A 23,335-nucleotide genomic window follows, 5' to 3' on the forward strand; every position below is an offset into this window, starting at 1 on the left:
AGTAGTTATTGGTCGTCTCCATGCGCCGGTTCCTGGACATCGTAGAGCCAAGGCGCGAGGCTCGGACGGGGAGGTAGAGCTGGCGGGACTCTAAGAGCCCTCCGCCTGGGACGGGAACTGCTGCGCCCGCGGGGCTGGCTCTGGCGTCATCATGCTGCTCCTGCCAAGCGCTGCAGAAGGCCGGGGCACCGCCATCACCCATGCTCTGACCTCTGGTACGTGCCCACTCAACCCCTGCTCAGTCTAGCCTCAGCAGCCCCTGCCTCGGGCCTCCACCTTGGCGACCCCGAAACCTCTCTACCCTTGCCCCTGGCAAGTAGCTTATAGAGTGTGGGGCCGTGACAAGTGTCTTTTTGCTCCCTGCTATACAGAAGTCCTTCCCCAGACTGGAAGGAAGGAGGAAGGGGGGCGTCTTCCTTCTGCCCCCGCAGTTTCTTCCTTGTCTCGCGGCTGCTGACTCATGGATTGGGCGGAGGAGTTCGGGACCGAACCCTCCAGTACCCTAAAAAGGTTCTCATAAGCATCTTGCCTACGGCAGGAGACTGCCCACAGCGAGCACCCCACGTGCCGGGGGCCCTACAAAGCCTTACAGCTGGAGCTCAAACACCTCTCTCCCCTTTTACGTTTGCTCCGGCTTCGTTTTTTAAACGTCCCGACTCAGACACTGCTCCTCATATTCAATATGAAAACACCACTGTATGCTGGTGGTAAGACCCGTGTAAACAGACTTTTAAAGGCAGTCATTAAGTGAAACTTGTTCTGTGGAAGTCAACTATCTTCAGTTTTAAAAAAAAGGGGGGGGGGTGAAATTTGTCCTGCTGCTGTAGGTTCTTAGATTTATAGCCCAGGACAGTCATGGTATTGTAAACTTAAAGGGTCTCTAATTTCAGTGATTTCATTGATTACCATAGCCACGTATACAGACGCTTGTATGTGATATTGGACGTATCTCATGGCACGTGTTGTGTTCCTGCTTACAGAAGTTTCTGTGTAATCTTACAAGTAGAGGGAAAGGCTTGAAAGGTCATGTTCTTGAAAGCCACACCCACACTACACAGGTAGTATTTCTTGAATATAGTGTTTTTGAATGCTCTCCTGTGAATGATAGAAGAAATCTTAATTTCCCAACACAAAACATGAAAAGTCAGCTATTTTTACAAAATTGTGGCCATTAGGTACAAGGGAAGACTTAAATCTGAGTTTTTGCCAGACAGTAAAGCTTTTTGCTTTCATTTGAAATATGAAATTAAAATTAAGATGTTCACTTTTTTCCTGACCCAAACTACCTTTTTTGAATTGTTAATGTACACATATATAGTGACTTACCCCACTTTCCAGGAATAATGATAAAGACTTACATTTATTTAACAGTTTGTGACTTTCAAAGTGCTTTTATCATTTGTCATTCAATCCTTCCAAGGAACCAGATAAGATACGTATTGTTCCTATTTTACAGTTGAAGGCATCGTTGACTCATTTCATATAGCTACTAATTGTCAAACCTGCACTGAAATCTAGAGCTTCTGATTTCAGATTCAAAGCTGTTCCACTAAAGCACAGTTTCATTAGTAAATTCCTGTTAGCTGCTTGAAAATCGTCTTTCAGAAAAAATCATTGCTAGTGGATTCTTAAAATTTTTGAAAGCTATCTAAATTCAGGTATTAATAATTAAGATATTTTGAGTTATTTTTAGATTTTTGTTGATGAGGCTGGCTCTTGACAGTTTATAATTATTTATTGCTTTATTACAAGTCTAAAAGGAAAGCAGTTTGCAACATCTCTCCCTTTTCCTCATCTTCCTTTCATATCCCCAGAAAAGTATTGATTTATTGTTGACATTGCCCAATGTCTTGTTTTGTCAGATAACTGGAAGAGGTTGATTGAATCTCTCTCTGTAAATACTAGGAAATGATTATTTATTGATAACCCTCATGTTAACTGGATTACTGCAGTTATTTTCTCAGTTGATGGTTTTAAAATTATATTCTGATGCAGTCGCTGTTTTGATCTTATTTATTGCCTTGGAACAGATTTATTCCATGCAATACATTGAAGCCTCTCTTAACGCTTTCAATCACAGCCTCAACACTCTGTCAAGTTGAACCTGTGGGAAGATGGTTTGAAGCTTTTGTTAAGAGGAGAAACAGAAATGCTTCTGCCTCTTTTCAGGAACTGGAGGATAAGAAAGAATTATCAGAGGAATCAGAAGATGAAGAATTGCAGTTAGAAGAGTTTCCCATGCTGAAAACACTTGATCCCAAAGACTGGAAGGTACTTAATATCTGAATCTTGTTCGGTCAGATGGCAGTTTTCCATTATTAAGCCATGTTTTAAGATGCTTCAACAAAATAATCATGATTGAGCACCTGTTTATTGTTAAGCCCTGAGTGGGACAGCAGTAGCCCTAGGATACTATCTCTGATGGAGAAATCCAGAAAAAGCCATGTCTGAGTTGGTCTTAAAAGATTAAGTGACAGTTTATGAAACAAGAAGGGAAAAAAGGTGTTACGGGCAGAAGGAATAGATATGCAAAGACACAAAGGAGTAAAAGAATATGCACTGCCTCTTCAGGGATTGGTGAAGGGTAGAGTAGCATATTGAGGGGTGGCAGTGAGAAATTAGACTGAAAACAGAGTCTAGATGAAACTCTGTTGTGTCCTTTTCATGCCATGCCAAGGAAGGAATTTATATTTTATTTTGGGGGCAGTAAGAAGTCATCAAAAGTTTCTGAGTTAATTTTAGAATAGTAGTTCTCCTGGCAGTACAGAAACTTGCTTGAAAAGGGAGGGCAGGACCAGAGGGGAAGGGAACAGTTTGCCTTTATGGGGCTAGTGCCGTAATCCAAGCCTGCGAATGAGTGCTTGATGCTTGAACTAAATTGGTAGCCAAGTTTTGAGGACAAAGGGATGGATTTGTTTTTCGGGGAGATAGACTTGACAGGTCTTGGAGACCTGGGCTGTGCCGCCCAAGAGAAGGGAACATACTGGGAAGACCCGTGATCATCCCAGCTTGAGTCACCGGCTAGACTGTGGTGTCAGTCACCAGCACAGGGTTGCAGGAAAAGGAAGTTTGTGGGGAGCGTCGTGTCTCTGCATCTGGAGCTCAGGAGTCCACACTAGAATGAACTGGGGAGTTGCGAGCATTTACAGGGCACCTACCGTCTTCTAGCCCTGGCATGGGTCACGGCACCTTGGACCAAAGTATATAGAGAGAAAGAAGCCCGAGGACTGAGCTTGGCAGGGCTTCGAGAAGCCAGTCAAAATGGCTGAAAAACGCTACTGGAAGATGGGAGGAAAACAGTGGATTCACAGAAACTAAAGGAAAATAACGTTTCAAGAAAAGAGTCAGCTGTGCTGCCACTGAGAGTTGAAGTCAAGTGAAGGCAGCTGGGTCATCTTGTGTTTGACAGCTGGAAATTGATACTGAAGAGAGCAGCTTCATAGCCCCTGGGGTGAGAATGGACAGAGCAGAACTAGATTGGAGTGGTTTGAAAATGAATGCTAGAGGGGGTAAAAATGTTCTGTGGATGGCTTTTTCAAGAAGTTTAATTTTGATGGGCAGCAAAGAAATGGAAGTGGGGTCATGGGAGGGTCTTAAAGATGAGAGATAACAGAGCTTCTTCGTACAATGATGAAAATAATCCAGTTGAAATTTAGAACACAATTGAAAGATGCTAGCATTTGAGAGACATAGAGAAGGTGGTTCAGAACCAGGAGGGATGGAGTAATTTGTCTCGGTAGGATAGGCTTTCTCAATGGTGAGGGAAAGGGAAAGATGCATGGGTGCAGGTAAGATGGCAGAAAGATGCTGGAATTTGAGTAGGATAATTTAAATTTTTTCATTAAGCAGGAGGCAAGGCCATTGATGAGAGGGTGGAGCAGGGTCTGTGAGGTTTAAGGAAAGACTAGAGGACTGAAGTATGTAATAATACGTAATAATAGTCTTAGGGAGTGGAAAAGCAAACCAACTGGAACAAAGTGTGAGTGCCAGACATAATAAAGGAGCACATCCTTAGGGAGTTTGCAGTCCTGAATTTAAAGGAAAACCAGTCAACCCTATTTGACTTTTTTCTCCTGTGTTTTATGCCCTCAAGCCCTCTTTCTCCCCACTCATTCTCCAATACTAGATACACCCTTTGGGTAAGGAGCCTTCACTCAGGTGCTACCTCAATCTCTAGATTTGTAAGGATGTTAACCAAAGCAGAAATGAAAGCAGGTGCTTCCTATCCAGAGAAGCCTCATCCCCAGTTTCTCAAAATTTGCATCCAGCCTTCTTTGCTCCACGGCTCCTGTCCTGTCATTGCCACTGGCCCAACCTACTGGGACTACTGTAATGCTCCCCTCAGTTCTGAAATCTTCCTGGCTGTACCTTGATTTAAGGATGCCCATAGCATATTAATATGTATTAAGAGAAATACAAGACCAAGAGTTCTTTGGTCAAGTTTTGGAAAATGCTGGGCTATATAGGTTTCCGTCTGCTTGTTTTTGTTTTTTTTTAATTGCAGGACTTCTCAGAGCCTTTGTTTGGTTTCTGTGCGTACAGATTATTAAGAAGGCTGTATACAATGGTCCACATTTCCCAAACTTCCATGACCTCAGAACCTGTTATTTTTTTTTTATTCATTTATTTACTTATTTTTTGGTTGCATTGGGTCTTTGTTGTTGCACATGGGCTTTCTCTAGTTGCAGCGAGCTGGGGCTACTCTCCATTGCGGTGCATGGGCTTCTCATTGCGGTGGCTTCTCTTCTTGAGGAGCACGGGCTCTAGGTGTGTGGGCTTCAGTAGTTGTGGCACACAGGCTCAGTAGTTGTGGCTCATGGGCTCTAGAGCACAGGCTCAGTAGTTGTGGCGCACGGACTTAGTTGCTCTGTACCATGTGGGATCTCCTCGGGCCAGGGCTGGAATCCATGTGTCCTGGACTGGCAGGCGGATTCTTAACCACTGCACCACCAGGGAAGTCCCAGAACCCATTTTATATGGAACATCTCACTAGACTTCTGTTATGAGAGTCTCACTTTGGGAAACTGTTTTAGGGTACCAACACAAGGAATATGATATATGGCTTCATTTCAAACTTGACTCCCATTTTGTGTCTTTATCAGAACCAAGATCATTATGCAGTACTTGGACTCGGCCATGTAAGATACAAAGCTACACAGAGACAGATTAAAGCAGCTCGTAAGTACTTAGTTATTTTGAAATAATCAAATATCTGGTATAGGAAATGTTATCCTCTTGAAAAGATATGCAAGATCATAGTCTATAGCCATAACTCTAGATTTAACATGTGTTCTATGGTATAATGATGTGTAACCACAGTCTCTTACCTTCAAAACCAGAAAAATGCAGTCTCATGAATGGACTTTCTCATTAGGAACAAGAAGTCAGGTGTGTGTGTGTGTGTGTGTGTGTGTGTGTGTGTGTGTGTGTGTGTGTGTGTGTGTGTGTGTGTGTGTGTGTGTGTGTGTGTGTGTTTGTGACAGGATAAAGAACACTATTCCAATAACAAGCTTTTAAAAAATAATATTTCACCTCCCCTTGGAAGTATGGCCAGCTGTACTTAGCGGAAGTTGCCTTGTTACTTAGATTTTTCAATATTCTTTTGTGATCTTAGGTCACATCTTTGTTGATACCACCCTGTGTCTTCTGTGGAAGAAAGAGTTATCTGATGTTTCATTGTTCTTTTCATTGACAAGGTTAAAAATTGGGGCGGGGGGACGGGGGCAGGAATTGTTGGCAACCCAGTCTTTATAGGCCTTATGAAACACCATCCCCTTAGTGGTGTGAACTGTCGAACTGTCCTGTCCTTTGCAGTCCTGTGGACGTAATTCCTTACACACCATTCGGTTCACCTGATTAGTAAAGTTTCATGAAAGAGGTGAAGGTGATGAGTTTTCTGTTTTGTCTTAGGACAGAGTTCTGCCCTCTACTCTAGAGAATGGATATTGAGGTCAGAGGAGGTAAGATTGTGGCCATATGGAAAAGGAGGAGGGAATCAGGGACAGAGAAAGTCTTGCACTTGGAGGAAGATGACTGAATGAGACCTACTTCACGCTGAAAAATGCTAGTTGAGCCTTAGTAGATAAACTCAAAATTTTCTCTTTAATTCTTGTATTTAGGAAAGTCACAGGAAATACTTTTTAACAAGGTGAAGGAATTGATGAGATTATTTTAGACCTATGATTGGATTTCTTTAAAAGCTGGCATGATTTTAGATTAAGCATATGTTAGTGTGTATGAATAGTCATTGCAATATACATAATGCCAGGAAAATTCATTTGCCCTGGAAAAGTATTTGCAATAGCATACAGATACCAAATATTTCTTGACACATATAATTTGTGAAAGAACCAGAAGTGATTGAGAGCTAGGAAAGCAGTTGGTGTTTTAAGGTGAAGGAATTGTTTCTTTCTCTAAAGATAAAAAATGTATAATAATTGTAAAAGAAACATCCATTTGCTTCTGTTAAGTCCATTTGTTTTATTGGGATAATAGAGTTTTTTTTGTTTTGTTTTGTTTTGTTTTTGTGGTACACGGGCCTCTCACTGTTGTGGCCTCTCCCATTGCGGAGCACAGGCTCCGGACGCGCAGGCTCAGCGGCCATGGCTCATGGGCCCAGCCGCTCCGCGGCATGTGGGATCTTCCCGGACCGGGGCATGAACCCGTGTCCCCTGCGTCGGCAGGTGGAGTGTCAACCACCGCACCACCAGGGAAGCCCCGAGATTAATTTTTGAATATTCTGTTGCCAGAAGTTTTGCACCCTGACTGTACAGATTATTAACGTTATGTGGGTTTGCGATTCACTCTCTGCCACCTTGCTGAATATTCTCAGTATTTATTCAGAAGCAGACTGTTGTTCTCTTTCCTCTGTCACTGTAAAATAGACAGTTGCTACTTACTGCTCTCTGAAATCTTGTCCAAAAGTAAAAATACAAAGTTATTCTTTGCAAATTTATAATCATTAGCACAGACAAACCTAATAATAATGTAAGACTGATGACAGTTGAGATCCTTCTAGTTCTTGAATCCTATCACAAACACACACATAAAGGAGGTTGGTGGGTTTTTTTTTACATTTTATTTATTTAATTAATTTATTTTTTTAATTGAAGTATAGTTGATGTACAGTATCATAAGTTCCAGGTGTACAATATAGCAATTCACAATTTTTAAAGGTTATACTCTGTTTATAGTTACTATAAAATATTGTTGTGTTGTACAATATATCCTTACAGCTTATTTTATACATAATAGTTTGTAAAAAGTTTTAATTTTGTTTATTGATATTTTGAATTGCTATAATGAAAATTAGGGATTCAATTATGTGTGGATAAAGTAAGTGGTCTTTTCTTCCTTTTCTGCATTATCTGAAAAGAATATACTAGAAAAGTTGAATGATGGGCTAAGAGAAAGTACTTGAGTACTAACAGTGGTATTTCAATGTTTTTCTTGAAGAAAAACTGCCACACTGGCATATGATGCATGTAGGTTTGCTATTCTTTACATGGAAGTAAAATCTTTGATTTGAACTTTCTAAACTTAATCATTTTAGCTTAAAATACTTCCCATGTTTTAAACTGAAAACTGTTTCATATTATGCTTCTTAAAAATTTGAAATCAGAGACTTTTTGTAATAATCTGTAATGGAAGAGAATCAGAAAAAAAAAATATATATATATATATATAACTGAATCACTTTGCTGTACACCTGAAACTAACACAATATTGTAAATCAACTATAATATTTAAAAAAATCAGAGACTTTTTATAATAATAGAAATATGAATGTACAATAAAAGCCCATTTGGTAATGTACCCTCAAAACATCCCAGAAACTGTCTTTGGTGGGGAAGGGCGGAGAGGTAGGTCTTTGAAATTTCAGTAAATATACATACACAACAGCTGTTCTTCGGCCTCCATTGCCTTATTTTTTTTTTTTATTGCCTTATTTTTAATATTGGGTGACATCTTTTGCCTCTCCCAACCCCACCCCTGGAACAGAATATAGGAGAATCTCAGGATGCCCTACTGTACATGAATGACTAGAGGTGATTAGGTGGAAAAGTCAATGAAGAAAAAAACATTGTAGCATAAGAGGAGACTATCCAACAGAAAACTGAGACATACATCATCTGTCTCAGACTTTATAATCAGGTTCAAAAGAAAACTTAATTGCTGCATGTTGTCAGTGAGATATGAAGACACTGCCTTGGGGGCGGGGGGCGGGGTGGGAGCAGCATAGGCACTGCAGAAAGAGACTAGCGAGAAAAAAGTAGAATTGCCTGGAAACTAAAAACAGGAGAGCATCATTTAGAATTCGAAAGGCTGACGTACAATTAGAAAACAAAGTAAAGCAGAGGATAGCCTTGAGGAATGCTCCCAAGATTCAGAAGGAAAGAATAAAGAGATGTCAGATTTCCCTAAAGAAGAGGTCAGAATGAATGTAACAGACAGTAATTGCAAATAAAGAAGAAAAGTTGCCTGAATTATTATAAAAAGATACGACTTGAGATAGAGAATGTTTGTAGGCATGTGACTTAGGTTTTACTCCTCAGCATTTCAAAGGAGAACCGATGTGAGTTAGGCCGAGCTGAACAGCATCTGTTTTGACAGCAGGGGTGGAAGAGCAGCGCCTTGAGAAGCTATAGCTTTCCCCAAGCACTGGCCATGGGAGGAGCCTGTGCTGTGTTCCTGCAGTGCCCAACAGTGGTGGGGTCATCACACCACTGAACTGTCTGGTATGGTGTGATTATTGTTCCTGGCTACTTAGCTTCCAAGCCTGATAGTCAGTCCCTGGCCTGGGAAGATCCCACGTGCCGCAGAGCAACTAAGCCCATGCACCACAACTACTGAGCCTGCGCTGTAGAGCCCACAAGCCACAACTACTGAACCCGCGTGCCTAGAGCCCGTGTTCCACAGCAAGAGAAGCCACTGCAATGAGAAGCCCGTGCACTGCTCGCCACAACCAGAGAAAAGCCCGTGTGCAGCAACGAAGACCCAACACAGCCAAAAATATAAATAAATAAAACAAAATTAATTAATTAAAAAAATAGCAAATTGAATTCAACAGTATATTAAAGAATAATGCCCATGAACAAGATTTCTCTTAGGAAATATGTCAGTGTGATGTCCTAAGAAGAATGTGAAAGTACATATAGTACAATTTAATATCCACTCCTTTTTGGTAAATACAACTTTGAAAGGAAATGCAGTTAATTCCCTACTTAGATAAGTATTTCACACTCACTGCCAACAAACTTTTAACTGTGTGACATTAGTGATATTACCATAAAAACCCATGGGGGAAGCTTACCTGCCCCTTACTTTTATGCTATTTGGGAGTTTGGGTCAGAGAATTAACGATATTAAAGGAGAGAGAACTATTAGAAGGAAAGAAAGAAATACATTATTTGTAGGTAATATAGGATCTACCTAAAAACTGAAAGAGCTGAGTCAGGTAGCCAGATGCAAGAAAAATACACAAAAATAATACACAGTTTTTGGAAGTTACCATCAAATTAGAAAGCTATAGTCATTTTAAAGATAATCCAGGGACAGGAATAGGTAACCAGAAACAGACCCTGGTAAAATTTACTGTGATAAAGGAGGCGTCACAAATTAGTAGAGAAGGGAGGATTATCAGATGGTATTAGGACTTTGGGAAAAAAAATAAGCTTTTCAGTTCCGACCGTAGAAAATATCAAAATAGAAACATATATCTCAAACTTTTGCAGAATGAAAGACCTACATTTATAAGTACCAGAATAAAATTATAAAGGAAATGATCAGTAAATATAAATTAAACTGAATGTTTTTTGACAACAAGAATAATCACAGCAGTTGTGGAAAGCATTAGCATCAAACATGATTGACTAGGAGAGGCAGCATACAAGCACAGGCTTAGGAGTCAGGCTGCTTGGACTGGAGCCCAACTTGGCCAGGACTTTGGACAGGTTGCATAGAGGTTAAATGGTTATTTCACCTCTCTGTGCCTCATTTTCCTCATCTGTAAAAGGGAGAAACTAATAGTACTTTCCTCAGCGGGTTACTGAGAAGATCAACTGATAAAAATAGTGCTGGCGGGCTTCCCTGGTGGCGCAGTAGTTGAGAGTCCGCCTGGCGATGCTGGGGACACGGGTTCGTGCCCCGGTCTGGGAAGATCCCACGTGCCGCAGAGCGGCTGGGCCCGTGAGCCATGGCCGCTGAGCCTGCGCGTCCGGAGCCTGTGCTCGGCAACGGGAGAGGCCACAACAGTGAGAGGCACGCGTACCGCAAAAAAAAAAAAAAAAAATGCTGGCACATATTAAATGCTCAGTAGATGTTGACAGCCAGCCATTAGTCATTGTAAAGTGACTCACACAAACTAAGAAGAAAAAACTGAGACAGCCTCTCTTTCCTCCATAAATGAAGGATGAAGGGTAGAAATAAAGAACAGCAAAAAATTTGTTGAGCACCAGTGATAATCATGTTTTAAATAATTGGGTCCAGTGTTGAGGTTGTGGTGAAAAGGATGTTCCCATAGGGGTGTGCAGTGGTATGACTTTTAGAATGGGACTTGTTCCTACATTTTCAGTCACTAATTCACTTCTCTGAGTATATCCTAAGAAGAAAGAGCCCTAAATATGGAAAAATACTTCTCTACAAAATGATTCAAATTGACTAACTTACAGTAGTGAAGAACTGGAAACAATCTAAATATCCAGCAGTAGAGAAACAGTTACATAAGTTATGGTAAATCTACTTGAAATACTGTATTAAGTAGTCATTAAAATTTTTTGAAGAGTTTGCAACAGCGTGGAAAATGGAACTGCTGTAATGTTAAGCTGAAAAAAATCACAACTTAAATTGGTATATATAAAATGATTATAGCTACATTTTTGAAAGCATATGCTTAAGGGGGAAAAAGTCTGTGTGGAAATACACCAAAATATGAACGGCACTTGTCTTTGGGTGCTGGCACTTTGGCCAGTTCTTAAAATAATTATTTCAATTTCTCTAATTTCTGTTTAATAAGCATATATTTTACTGTAGGAGAAAATATTTTTTAAACTAATACTATGCTATTAGAAATGGCTCTATTTAGCTCATCTTTATTTTTAGCTTTGATGCCTAAAAGGACAAATTATCTAAATCTGACTTATTTTGTAGATAAAGCAATGGTTTTAAAACATCACCCAGACAAACGGAAAGCAGCTGGTGAACCAATAAAAGAAGGAGATAATGACTACTTCACTTGCATAACTAAAGGTAAGAAAACGCTTTAGAGTCAGAAATTTCCGTTAGTGAAGATTATGTATTAATTGCTGGGATTAGGTGTCCTATGCGTATTGTACTTCATTTATACCATAACATTTTAAAACATCTTCAGTTAACATCTGGTTATTTCTGGTAATCTCCCCCAGAGCCTCACCGCACAAAGTGAGGCTCTCCTACCCAGCAGCATCAGCAACCCTGGTAGCTTGTCAGAACTGCAGCAGCTCAGGCTCTGCCCCAGACCTCCTGAATTGGAGTCTGCATTTTAACAAGATTCTCCAGGCGGTTCTTTTGAGAAGCGCATCCTAGAGTTAATTCTTATACCTGTTACGTTTAATAATGAGAATACTAAGATCTTTTCCCATTTCAGACACTTTGCGGGGCTAAACTGTTCCTCAGACGTTTTGCTTATTTAAATGAAGAAGTTGATTCTGTCAACTTCCTCCCCAGCCATCAATGGATATTTAAATAGCCATATCCTCATTAAGCAAATTAAGAGAGGGAGCCACCATACCTAAATATTTCCTTAAATGTAATTTTACAGTTTGATGCTAATTTTTAAAAAATTGTATACACACCTTTCAAACTTATTCTTTGTTGACCCACTCATACATAGTGCTCAGGATGTCAAAGATCCTTTGATCTTTCATAACCTTGGGATCTAACAGTTAGTCTTCTAGCTATTTCTTTTTCCTCAGAGTCATGCTTTCCTAAGGGTTGAGTGTTTCTGGACTTATATGGTTTGCCAAGTATGCTATTATAATGAAACTGCCCTTATTTTAAAAGCCGGTCGATGACTCCACTGATGAAATTTGATAAATAAACATCAGGATTGTTAAAAAAAAAAAAAAAAAGTGGTTGAGTGTTTATTGTTTTGTCCTTTGCCTTCCAGAAGAGGTACTTAAAGAAGTTCTTAAGTCCCATTGTGCTAGAGCTATTACCTAAATCCTCCCTTCCCCACAAGCACACAAAATTTTTAAATATGAAAAATAACTTTTTTTAAGAAAAAAATGTAGCATTGTGGTGATGTGACCTTATGATTTTTTTCCTCAGCTTATGAAATGTTATCTGATCCAGTGAAAAGACGAGCATTTAACAGTGTAGATCCTACTTTTGATAACTCAGTTCCTTCTAAAAGTGAAGCAAAGGACAATTTCTTTGAAGTGTTTTCCCCAGTGTTTGAAAGGAATTCCAGGTGCGTTAAGGCATCCCCTTGTGATCATAATGCTCTATTGGCTGGCTTTTTTTTTTTTTTTTTTTTTTTTAGAAAAATGAGCTTTAATTGAACTGAATGCAGAGGCTGGTTGTGCTATGATGCTCTGTTGGTTGGCTTCTTGTAGTTCCAAGTTTCTGGTTTTTTCCTCTAGTAATAGCTAGTAATAGTTTTGTGTTTGTCCTCCTCATCCTCTACAATATTGAGCGCCTCTGGTGAACTTACTCTACTAATTTATTTTGCTCTCTAAATGGAAGTTCTTCCTTTCCTTAGTGAAATTACAACTCATGGGATGTTTTTCTTTTAAATTTCCTTTGGGGGAACGATGGTTGACTTTATGTAGTGTGATGCTGATACTTAAGTGACAGTAATTTCCCATTCTTTCCTTCCCCTTTGTTAATGGGTACACTGCTGCATTTGGCCCATTATCATTTAGGAAAGCTTTTGTTCTATTTTTGAGCGTCTGATTATCATAAGGTTCTCTGACAAAGGATGATTTATATTTAAGATTAAAGCATATGTAATTTATTTCATTAAAATCAGTTTTTAAGTAGTGTGAACCAATAATCTACATTTTTTGGTTCCATCTGCATTGGAAGGTTTCCTGAGAGTGCATCTTAGTTGCGTATTGGAATCAGTTGGAGAGCCTGAACAGTTCCCGCTGCCTGGGTTCCACCTGGAGAAATTGTGATTTTAATTTAATTGGTTTGGAATGCCTGTAGGTTTTTTTAATGCTTCCAGGTGATTCTAATGGGCAGCTAAGTTTGAGAAGCACTTTGATTAGCAGTTTGATGCAGACTAATTATTTCCTCCACCCTTTCTCCTCACATTTGTTTTGTAACAGTGCTGAAGGTGGTTTTAAAATATATATATATATATATATAGTGGATTATGTTTTTTTGTGGGATGGTTTCACAGAGTGGAAAAACACGGGTCAGTAGCAAACTCAGGGTCCTTTTAGAGATGGTGGGTGAAGTGCTGAACCTACAAGTCTGACTCTTAGGGGGAAAGTGGTGGCGATAAGGGGGTGGAAATCTATTCCATCTGTGATTATTCACATTTTTTAAAAGGCAAGGCCTACCGGTCACTTCCGTACTGCCTGTTTAGGGGCAGGACTAAGTGAGCTTGAAAAGTGGCGTTAGAGCCTGTTTTTCCTGGCCAGCTTGGCAGCTGCTACAACCCTGTAATTTACAGAACTGAAGATAACCTGAGGGTTAGAACACTGTTCCATTGGTTTCTCCCCCTCACACCCCCTCTCCCCTTGCCCTACCTTTTATTGCACCTGCATTTTTCAGCACTGCACTGCTGATTTCCCAGTTCCATCTCTTAGTCATGGAGGACATAGGGGAGGGATATTGTAGGGGATTTAGTAAAAACTGTTGTTTTTAATAAATCAGCTTGTTGAACTTTTTGTACAAAATGTTTTGAGTTTTTCTTTTTTCAATATTTCAGATGGTCAAATAAAAAAAATGTCCCTAAACTCGGTGATATGAATTCATCATTTGAAGATGTAGATGCATTTTATTCTTTCTGGTGAGTGAATACACTGTTTCTCCCATGCTTTCATTTTTTAAGAAGGTAAGTATTCAATAAGTGCTCGACTGACTTCTGTAAATTAATTGAGGGATGGGAAAATTGCAGAACCTTCAATGAACAAAAGCACTGTGTTTAGAAATCAAAAAGGTTTTCACAGAATGCTGTATTATCTCCTATGTAATATTTAGGCTCTTATGATTATTTTTTCAATCTGTTTTCTATTTATCAGATTTCTAGATATCAAGCACACTGTAGCAGTAAAAAATGAAAAATAAGGAGTTATTTGAATCATTAAAAAATAATTTTTCATTTAGCTATTTCTTTAAGTACTTGAATATATGATGAAGACGATGTTGTCTCTATAACTAATTCATTAATTTTTAATGCGCAGTATTAATTTTCCATTTTTATATTATGTGTGCTATATTTTCTCATTAAGTATCTGGTAAATATGAAAACACAAAGTCACTGTAAGACAAAAATGACAAAATTTAGCTCTACAAACCAGATAAAGTGACCACTACTAGGTTCCCTTAAAACTTGACAGACTAGTGGCGGTGAAGGCAGGGAAAACTTTATCAAGTCCCAGGCAAGAGAGAAACCTAATAGTCAGAAGAGATAGCAGGGAGCTGGGATTTTGTTTTAGGGGTGATGAGTATTTTAGACTTTCATACCAAATACAATGTCATTTTAAAAAGAAGAAGAAAAAGACTTGGGTATAGTGCTAGTTCAGTATCAAAAGAGAGGGGAGGGATCTATTAAAACAAACTCATCCACTTATCATTAAAGTTTCTTAAAATTATATGCACCTAACTTAATTTTAAAAGGAAGATTTTTTTCATTTGTTTTGGCTTGATTTTATTTTATTTCTGTTTATATTAGGTATAATTTTGATTCTTGGAGAGAATTCTCTTATTTAGATGAAGAAGAAAAAGAAAAAGCAGAATGGTATGTATGTAAATCATTAATAAAGGAAGATATTTGTTTGGTTCTTTGGTATTTGTGATGATGTAAAAATATACCACATATATTTTCTTTTGCATTTTCTCTGTGTATCCGTTTTAAATGAGTTTTTTTGGTATTTTGAGATCCTATCTCACAAGTTAAGCTTGATAGTGCCAGATCAATAGTTGGTTATGAAGCTTAAGAAATTGCCAAGGAATGTAATTGTCAATAAAGCTCAAGTCAGCAAATTCTTTTTCTTCCGGTTGCTTAACCAGTTTTATTTTCATTTTCCCTATATGTGTAGGGAAATTATTTTGACATGAATGTTCCCAAAAAATTAACCAAAAATAATAGTAAGTACTATTACCCTTTAATGTTAATAATGACATAGCATTTTAACCTTTCAAGACATTACTTGCATTGTAGCTAAATTATAAAGTATTACATTTTCCTGTCATACCATCCATAAGCAATAGTTTATTTCCAGTATTTCCTATTTTATAGTCGTGATGAAAGGAGATGGATTGAAAAGCAGAACAGAGCAACAAGGGCCCAAAGGAAAAAAGAAGAAATGAACAGAATAAGAACATTAGTTGGTAAGGATAATTGATGTTTTTTTTAAAGTTCTTTAATTAAATGTTAGAAATTCAAAAGATTAACTTTTTTTCTGGTAGATAATGCATATAGCTGTGATCCAAGGATAAAAAAATTTAAGGAAGAAGAAAAAGCCAAGAAAGAAGCAGAAAAGAAAGCAAAAGCAGAGGCAAAACGGAAGGAGCAAGAAGCTAAAGAGAAAGTAAGATGACATTTGACAAAGTTGGATTTTAAATGTTCATAAAATCTTCAATCTTCAGATCTATTTTTAAATACTGTAATCTAGTAGTAGAGAATTAGGTGCTACTATGAAAGAATCATGACATTTGGCACAGTTGATAGAATGATCTTCCTTACCAGCAAATTCTTATTGAGCAAAAACATAATGTCATGTAAATTTCTTAATACTACACTCCCTTCTAATATGTCCTTTTTACATTTCTAATAAATTTTTATAGAACTTTACCATCTGCTTTTCCTTCGGTGTTTGATAAGTTGATGTTTACCTTTGTGTAATTTAAGTTATTAAAAATTGTATTTTTTGAATAAGATTATGGAGCATTTTGGAATTCTAATTTTCTTATTAAATGATTTTATTTTCCATTATTAAAGCAAAGACAAGCTGAATTAGAAGCTGCTCGGTTAGCAAAGGAAAAAGAAGAAGAGGAAGTTAGACAACAAGCGTTATTGGCAAAGAAGGAAAAAGATATCCAGAAAAAAGCCATTAAGAAGGAAAGACAAAAACTTCGAAACTCATGCAAGGTACGTCAGACTGTGATTGAACAAGCACTACATACAAGTAAATCAAATTGCTGATTAAGCTTAAAAATATTTTTATACTATGGAAATATAAACTACTGTACACATTTTATCTCAGAATATAAACGTTTTTAAATTCACTTTTTAAAAATTTCACACATGCATATTCAGTATGCAACTCTGATAGGGTTGGTTGTTTTTTTTTTTTTTTAACATAACCATCTTGCCATTTTCAAACCTAAAAAAAAAGTTGTTTATTATTCTAATACTTGTTCCATATTCACACCTTCTTGATTATCTCAATGTCTTTTTATCTAAATAAGATCAAAGATTTCAGCTGTGTGTCTCCTGGTTGTGTCCGTTGCAGGTCCCCTACCATCACCATCTCTCCCCCTTCCCCTGGTTGGAGAAATTGGATCGTTTGTTCTGAAAATGTGCCACAAAATTGGTTTTGACTGGTTACTTCCTTAATGGTGTAAAATCAATGTTTATCAAAGAAAAAGTTCTTTAAGAAGTTAAACTTGGGTTGTTTTTAAGGATCTAAAAGCTTTCATTTTTATCTAAGTAAAGGGATATCATTCAGTTGAGTACTGGTAGTTTGTGTTCAGGTACAGTTTTTACTAAAAAATATTGACTAAAAAACCCCAAAAGTTTTCAAATATAGTTTTGTCCAAGAGATGGTCTTACTTTTTAAACTGGTAAAGTTAGAGGCCAGTATTGTTCCATATCAAGTAGCATCAAATGAATAAATTAATGAAATTCCAAGCTATAGTAGAGATTGCCACACAGTATACTACACCATTGTAGTTAAATTCAGCAAGTATGTAAATGTTTACTGTGTATAGAAGACTCTTTCACGTGACTGTCCAGAGGCTCTAGACACTAGTATATGTATTCTAATATATGCCATCCTAAATCTTCAGTTAATGAAATTAACCTGCCCCATTTAGCAGGCTTTGAAAGACATTTAATAAAAATACAAGCACAGGATGTCTCTTCAAGCTTTTGGTAAGTAAGAGGAAAATCTAAATAGAAAAAAATGAAAGATTTTCCTCAGATTTCACCTAGAAAATTATACTGAGAAGAATGCAGGATATCATAGTTGTTGAGAGCATACACTCAGATTTAAAGTAATTTTCCACTTCCCATGTCCTGTCTCTGGTCCTCAGGAGGTTCCCTCAACCCATTTATGTCTCAATTTCCTCACCTATACAGTAACTGAAATAATACCTAGAAATAGAGTTGTGAAGATTAAATGAGATCATTCACATGTAGCACTTGTTAGATTTGGCATAATGAGAACTGGATCAACAACTTGAAAAGGTCAGTTAGAAAATAGAAAACTTGAATAGTTCTTAGAGATGGTGCCTAAATGAGGGTTAAAGTTCTGGCCTTTGGTAACTTATTATAAGCTCCTTTCCTGCATGAGTTCATGTATTCATTCATCAAATATGTGATGAGCACTTAACTATGTGTCAAGCAGTTATAATTGATGTTGATACTATGACGACACCGTCTTTGCCTTCAAGAATCTGCTGGTTAACGATGGAGAATGACAAGAAAACAGGCCAGTGAAACACTTTAAGATGGGTACTAGGACAAGAAGGTACCGAACAGGTGGTCAAGGAAGGCTTTCTGGATCTAGTGGGATTCAGCCAGGTGAAGCAGTGTGTGTATGGGATTAGAGATGAGAGAGATCAGGGAGCATTGAGAGAGTGTAGAGATCCAGAGAAGTGAGGTTTAATGAGCCAGAGGAAGGAAGGGCCAGGTCTTGAAGAGCATTATATATCTTGCTAGCTTAAAAGTGACTCTGATCCTGAGTCACTTATGCTCAGGATGCTGTGAGAACAGTAGAGGCAGAGACAAATTGAGTCTTTTGCATAATCCAGGTGAGAGCATGGGCCTTGAACTAAAAGAGATGGTGGGAAAAGAAGGTAGATTAAATGAACCAACATTTAGGAGGTAAGATTGGGTATTGATTTTATGTTGGAGGTGGAAGAGGAGTAAGGGTTAATACATGTCCTGGTTTCTTGCATGGAATACTGGATGGGTGATGGCATTATTCAGTGAAACAGAAAACAAAGGAAGAGGAAAAGGCTGGGGAAGAATGATTTCAGTTTAGGGCATGTTGAGTGCATTGAGATACTCAGATGAAGATACTCAGTAGGTGACTTAACTTTGATGGAAAGTCTGGAGTTGAGTGGGATTGTCACAGAGTCGTCTACATCTCAATGGCAAGTAGTGGAGATCCCCCCAGGGGAGAGTATAGAGCAAGGAGGGTGGAGATGGGACACTGGCAAACACCAATACTTATGGCACTGACAGAGGAAGTGGAGCCTGAGAAGGAGTGACCCAAGCAGGTAGGAAGAAAATCAGTAACGCTTTTGGAAGCCGAGGGAGGTGTCACAGTAAAAGAAGCATTGGAACCTTAGCACCAGATTGCATCGATTAAGGAAGCAAGGAAAAGTGAGGAATGAGAGATGGGTCAGCAGCAGCTGAAAGCAGCATGAGAAGTATTGATACTTTCCAATTCTTGTTCACCCAGGCACATCACAATATTCCATTCTAAGCATAATCTCTAGTTATATCAGGTTTTGCTGAACTTCCTGTTTCTTAACACACTGTCTTTTTTACAGTTTGGCACACAGTAAATAGAACAGGCAGCCTAACAAAGGGATTTTAATTTGTCGTTATATAGAATTTCTTGATTCTTCAGTGGTTGTCTGAGGACTCATTGTCTTATATCATCTAGAGGCCTTCTGCACCATCACCTTGCTTCTGTTTTGCACCTCCATCCATTTAGTAATGCCTCCTTATTGCTGGCTGGCCAGGGAAAGCCTTGCATGGTGCCCGGGGAATGTGCTTGTCGGTGGCCAGGAGGCCATACAGTCAACTTAAGAACCTCTCAAGGACTTCATGCTTGGTAGTTGTGTTTATGGATGTACTCTTGAGTGCCAGTAGAGATGATGAAAATGTTTGTGTTCATACTTCTAGACCTGGAATCACTTTTCTGACAATGAGGCAGAACGTGTTAAAATGATGGAGGAAGTGGAAAAACTTTGTGATCGGCTTGAACTAGCGAGGTATAACTGTAGAGCTGCTGTTAAAGTCTTCTTTTGGGCTTAGGATAAAATTTCATCCCCTTTTTTCCTTTAAGTTTACAGTGCTTGAATGAAACACTCACATCGTCTACAAAAGAAGTAGGAAAGGCTGCTCTGGAAAAACAGGTAATAGAAAAACATATCACTTCTACCTGTATTTAGCATTTAATTCTGCTTTAGTATTGCTTTCACCTCAGTGTTTCCCCACCTAACATGTAAGTTACTATAGGGGCAAAGAGTGTCTCATTTCTCTTTGGGTTGACTTAAATTGGATTTAAGTGTGTATAGTTGTTACCATATATAGTTTGATTTGTAGTTATCTAGCACATTAATCATAGATTTTTCAGGATCACTGTTAGAAAAAAATCATTGTGTTGACTATTCCTTGAGCATTTTTGTTGGATAATAACATTTAGAACCAAGAGATTTTTATTCTGTCTAGTCTACACCTTTTATTTTACAGATGAGGAAACAGGCCCAGAAATTCAATTCAGTGCAACAAGTGTTAGTACCTACCATATATAGCCCCGTGCCTAGGTGATTTGCTATTGCTGCCACAAAGGAGTTCAGGAACAGTTATGCTAAAGAGAAAAGGCCTAAGGACCAAAAGATGGAGGGCCCCCAGTAAATGCTGTAGGTTAGAGAGGAAGTGCCAACACCAGGTTGAGTGGTCAGGGAGGCTTAGTGAAGGGTTTGAGCCAGTTTTGAAGGACGACAGTGTTAAATGAAGGTCGGAGAGCAGTGTAAAATACAGGTAGGAGTAGAAAGTTAGGGGAAGAAGAAGCGGGAGTTTAAGTTAGTTAAGAAGAGTAGAGCCAAATTAAGCAGGTTTTGAATACCAAGATGAACAGTTTCCATTACCACAGATCTTTGAGTAGCACAGGGTTAACATTGTGCTATTAATCTGGCATTTGTAGACAAGAGGCATTGGATGAGTGTGACTAGTGTAAGAATCTCACTGGAAGGACTTGGACTGTGAGTGATAATGGGAATCACTGAAATCTTTGGGACTTGGTGACTGGTTCTAAGGGATTGAAGTGGGGAAATGAGTCAGAGATGACTCCAAGATTGCAACTGACAGAGCAACATCATCAAGTAAAGATTTTTTTTTCCCTTGTGCATGTTTGAAGGTACACTGGAAGTGACAGTGTAAAAGGTAGAACTTCAAGATAAACCAAAGGCCACTTTGCTGTGCTTTTACCTTTTTGTAGAGAGTAAATGACATTATCTGCAAAAGAGTGGGTATGCGCTTTGAAATGGCCTTGTGGGTGAATAACCCAATGACTATAGACTTGACAAGTAGTGTCCAAGGCAAATAGAGATATGATAGGAATACAGGGTAGGTCAGGCCAAGGCTGGTTCTTGTTCCTCAAGCAGAGATATGCAGCCTGGAAGCCAGAGTGAAAAGGCTGACTGTGGTTTTGGGGCTGGCCTGGGGGGTGGTGTAGGCTCCCTGCCTGGATGATGCTGAGCGTCGAGAACCACAAGTCAGCAAGGGAGTGTAGAGTAGTAAGATGTTTTAAGTCCCTGACTTACCTATGATATTTGTGTAGATAGAAGAAATAAATGAGCAAATTAGAAAAGAGAAAGAGGAAGCTGAGGCTCGTATGCGACAGGCATCTAAGAATGCAGAGAAATCAACTGGCGGAGGTGGAAATGGCAGTAAACACTGGTCAGAAGATGATCTGCAATTACTAATTAAAGCTGTGAATCTCTTCCCTGCTGGAACAAATTCAAGGTACTCGTTCTAATGAAACTTCTCTTCAACACATACTGGAGCCTAGGGATAATGTAGACACCCAAATAGCAGCACATTACAGCAAACTTCCAGAGATATGCTTGGACCTGGACACTAAGTTCTGTGCAAAGTGTGAAAAGCATTTTGAACCTGCTAGTCTTAGCAGCTTATACCAACACACATATGTATATCCATACATACAGCAGGATGCTTCATCAATTTCTCAGGAAATTAAGGATCATAAGACATAAACCTTGACTCTCATGTTGGCTTAGTCCATTGTGGTTTATAGTAGGCACTAGGTTTTGTGCTCCATAGTTTCTCTTTCAGTCTTAATCCTTCTTTGTTGCTTCCGACCTCAAACTGGAGCTCACTGCAGAGTCTGAGCTGAGAACTCAAACCTTAGAGATCCAGCCTCCCTTATTCTGTATATGAGGAAACTAAGGTTCTCTTTTCAGAATGATCTGTCTCCTTAAGTATGTGTCCAAATGGCAGTATACACAAATGTGTGCTTTTATTTCTGTTGATTTTTACACAGAATCAGTAAGGTTTTGTACAAACTTGAAACCAAGATTATACACAGTTGATTTAAACATATGAAAAGCAAAAAACATAGCTCAGGCAATAGTAATAATTAGACCACCAATTTAGAGCTAATTCTTTAGATGTTATAGCTAACCCTTCTGCATTAAAAATGTGGGATCATTCTGGGTTTTGTTTGGGGTTTTTCGTTATTTTTGTATCGGTTGCTCTAGATGGGAAGTTATTGCTAATTACATGAACATACATTCTTCTTCTGGAGTCAAGAGAACCGCCAAAGATGTTATTGGCAAAGCAAAGAGTCTTCAAAAACTTGGTGAGTTAGTTTTGCCAAATCAATTTTTTTGCTACCTTGAATACATATTTTAAAAATAATCTATGCAATTTAATGAAAGACTAAATGAGATGATCTGTATTAAAGTTTTTTCCCCTTTTCAGACCCTCATCAAAAAGATGACATAAACAGAAAGGCTTTTGATAAGTTTAAAAAAGAACACGGTGTGGTGTGTCAAGCAGACAATGCAACACCTTCAGAACGATTTGAAGGTAATGAAATTTTATTTTTCTATGAGTAGAAAATGCTAACCATGTATCTGTGTGAGAGTATACAAGATCTACGGTCTACATTCAGAGTGAATGGAATGGAAAGCATTTAGCAGACTGAAAGGTATAAAGCGGATGTTTTCAGGACAGTTTTACATCAGCACCATTGAGAATTACAGTTCTTCCATTTCATATGCCATGAGGGGAGGGGTTGTGTTTGTTTTGTTCACCAGATTTTACAAATCAGTATTAAAGGATATTGGGACAATTGAAATTTGAATAAGGTCTGTAGACTAGATAATTTTTTATCAAGGTTGATTTCCTGATTTTGAAAAATACACTATAAGGAAAGGTCCTTGTTTTTAAGGGAAGACAGGAGTAAAGGGGCAGCATGCCTGCAGCTTACGTGGCTCAGAACAAGTTAGTTATACAGACAGTTTGTTGTGCTGACATGTCTTGGGTGTTCTAGTTAATTTGATTACTCTGGACCAGTATGTTTCAAATGCAAATTATGACTCAGAGGTGGGTCATGAAATCAGTTTAATGGATCATGAATAGAAAATATCAGAGAGCATTACACCTATTACATAAGTGGGTATTTGTGAAACTTTTGTTCATGTTTATAAGTGTCTGAGATGTGACATTTTTTTCCTTAATGTGAGTTGCTGACAAAACTTTGAAAAGTTCTCTTTCACTACATGCATTTGTGAGCCACCAGTCCTTTTCTCCCTAAACTAAGCTAATCTTGGATATGCTTTCCAGATCACAGTGCCAAATGTATGTTTTGGGATTAACTGACAGCCTTGACTCCTCATGATGACCTGTCCCTGTCTTAACGGTCCCACTTTTCCTGTATTCTTGGTCTGGTTCATTATCCCAAAATTTCAATTTGAAAATACTAGGAGAGACTTACAATGTTCTATAAAGAGGAAAAAATCATTCTGCGTTTGCAAGTTGCATTTGCAAAATTGGGTGACTTTTGTCTAGGCTGGGCATTATTTTGGCTCTTTTCAGAAAGATAAGTAACAAAGAAATTTCAGAACACTTGGAAGGCACTTCTAAAGGAGGTAATTCTCTTGCCCCTTACGCCATCCACAAAAATCAGACACATTC

General features: G+C 38.5%; 1 protein-coding gene across 2 annotated transcripts in view; it reads left to right on the forward strand.

Moving 5' to 3' along the window:
* The window catches only part of DNAJC2 (DnaJ heat shock protein family (Hsp40) member C2), a 25,327-nt gene continuing 1,992 nt past the window's right edge, over positions 1-23,335 (forward strand). Inside the window, exons 1-15 of one of the 2 annotated variants that reach the window (XM_079931538.1) lie at positions 1-215; positions 2,081-2,271; positions 5,103-5,178; positions 11,149-11,247; positions 12,307-12,448; positions 13,919-13,999; positions 14,885-14,950; positions 15,452-15,543; positions 15,622-15,743; positions 16,154-16,303; positions 19,295-19,383; positions 19,458-19,527; positions 20,955-21,139; positions 21,895-21,995; positions 22,118-22,225. In XM_079931538.1, the coding sequence (XP_079787664.1) occupies positions 152-215; positions 2,081-2,271; positions 5,103-5,178; positions 11,149-11,247; positions 12,307-12,448; positions 13,919-13,999; positions 14,885-14,950; positions 15,452-15,543; positions 15,622-15,743; positions 16,154-16,303; positions 19,295-19,383; positions 19,458-19,527; positions 20,955-21,139; positions 21,895-21,995; positions 22,118-22,225 (1,636 nt within the window). In that variant the 5' untranslated portion in view covers positions 1-151. The remainder of the gene's footprint in view (positions 216-2,080; positions 2,272-5,102; positions 5,179-11,148; positions 11,248-12,306; positions 12,449-13,918; positions 14,000-14,884; positions 14,951-15,451; positions 15,544-15,621; positions 15,744-16,153; positions 16,304-19,294; positions 19,384-19,457; positions 19,528-20,954; positions 21,140-21,894; positions 21,996-22,117; positions 22,226-23,335) is intronic. The other variant, XM_079931539.1, reaches the window with a different exon arrangement.

Source organism: Stenella coeruleoalba (genome assembly GCF_951394435.1).
Source record: "Stenella coeruleoalba genome assembly, chromosome: 9".
NCBI classification, from domain to species: Eukaryota; Metazoa; Chordata; class Mammalia; order Artiodactyla; family Delphinidae; genus Stenella; species Stenella coeruleoalba.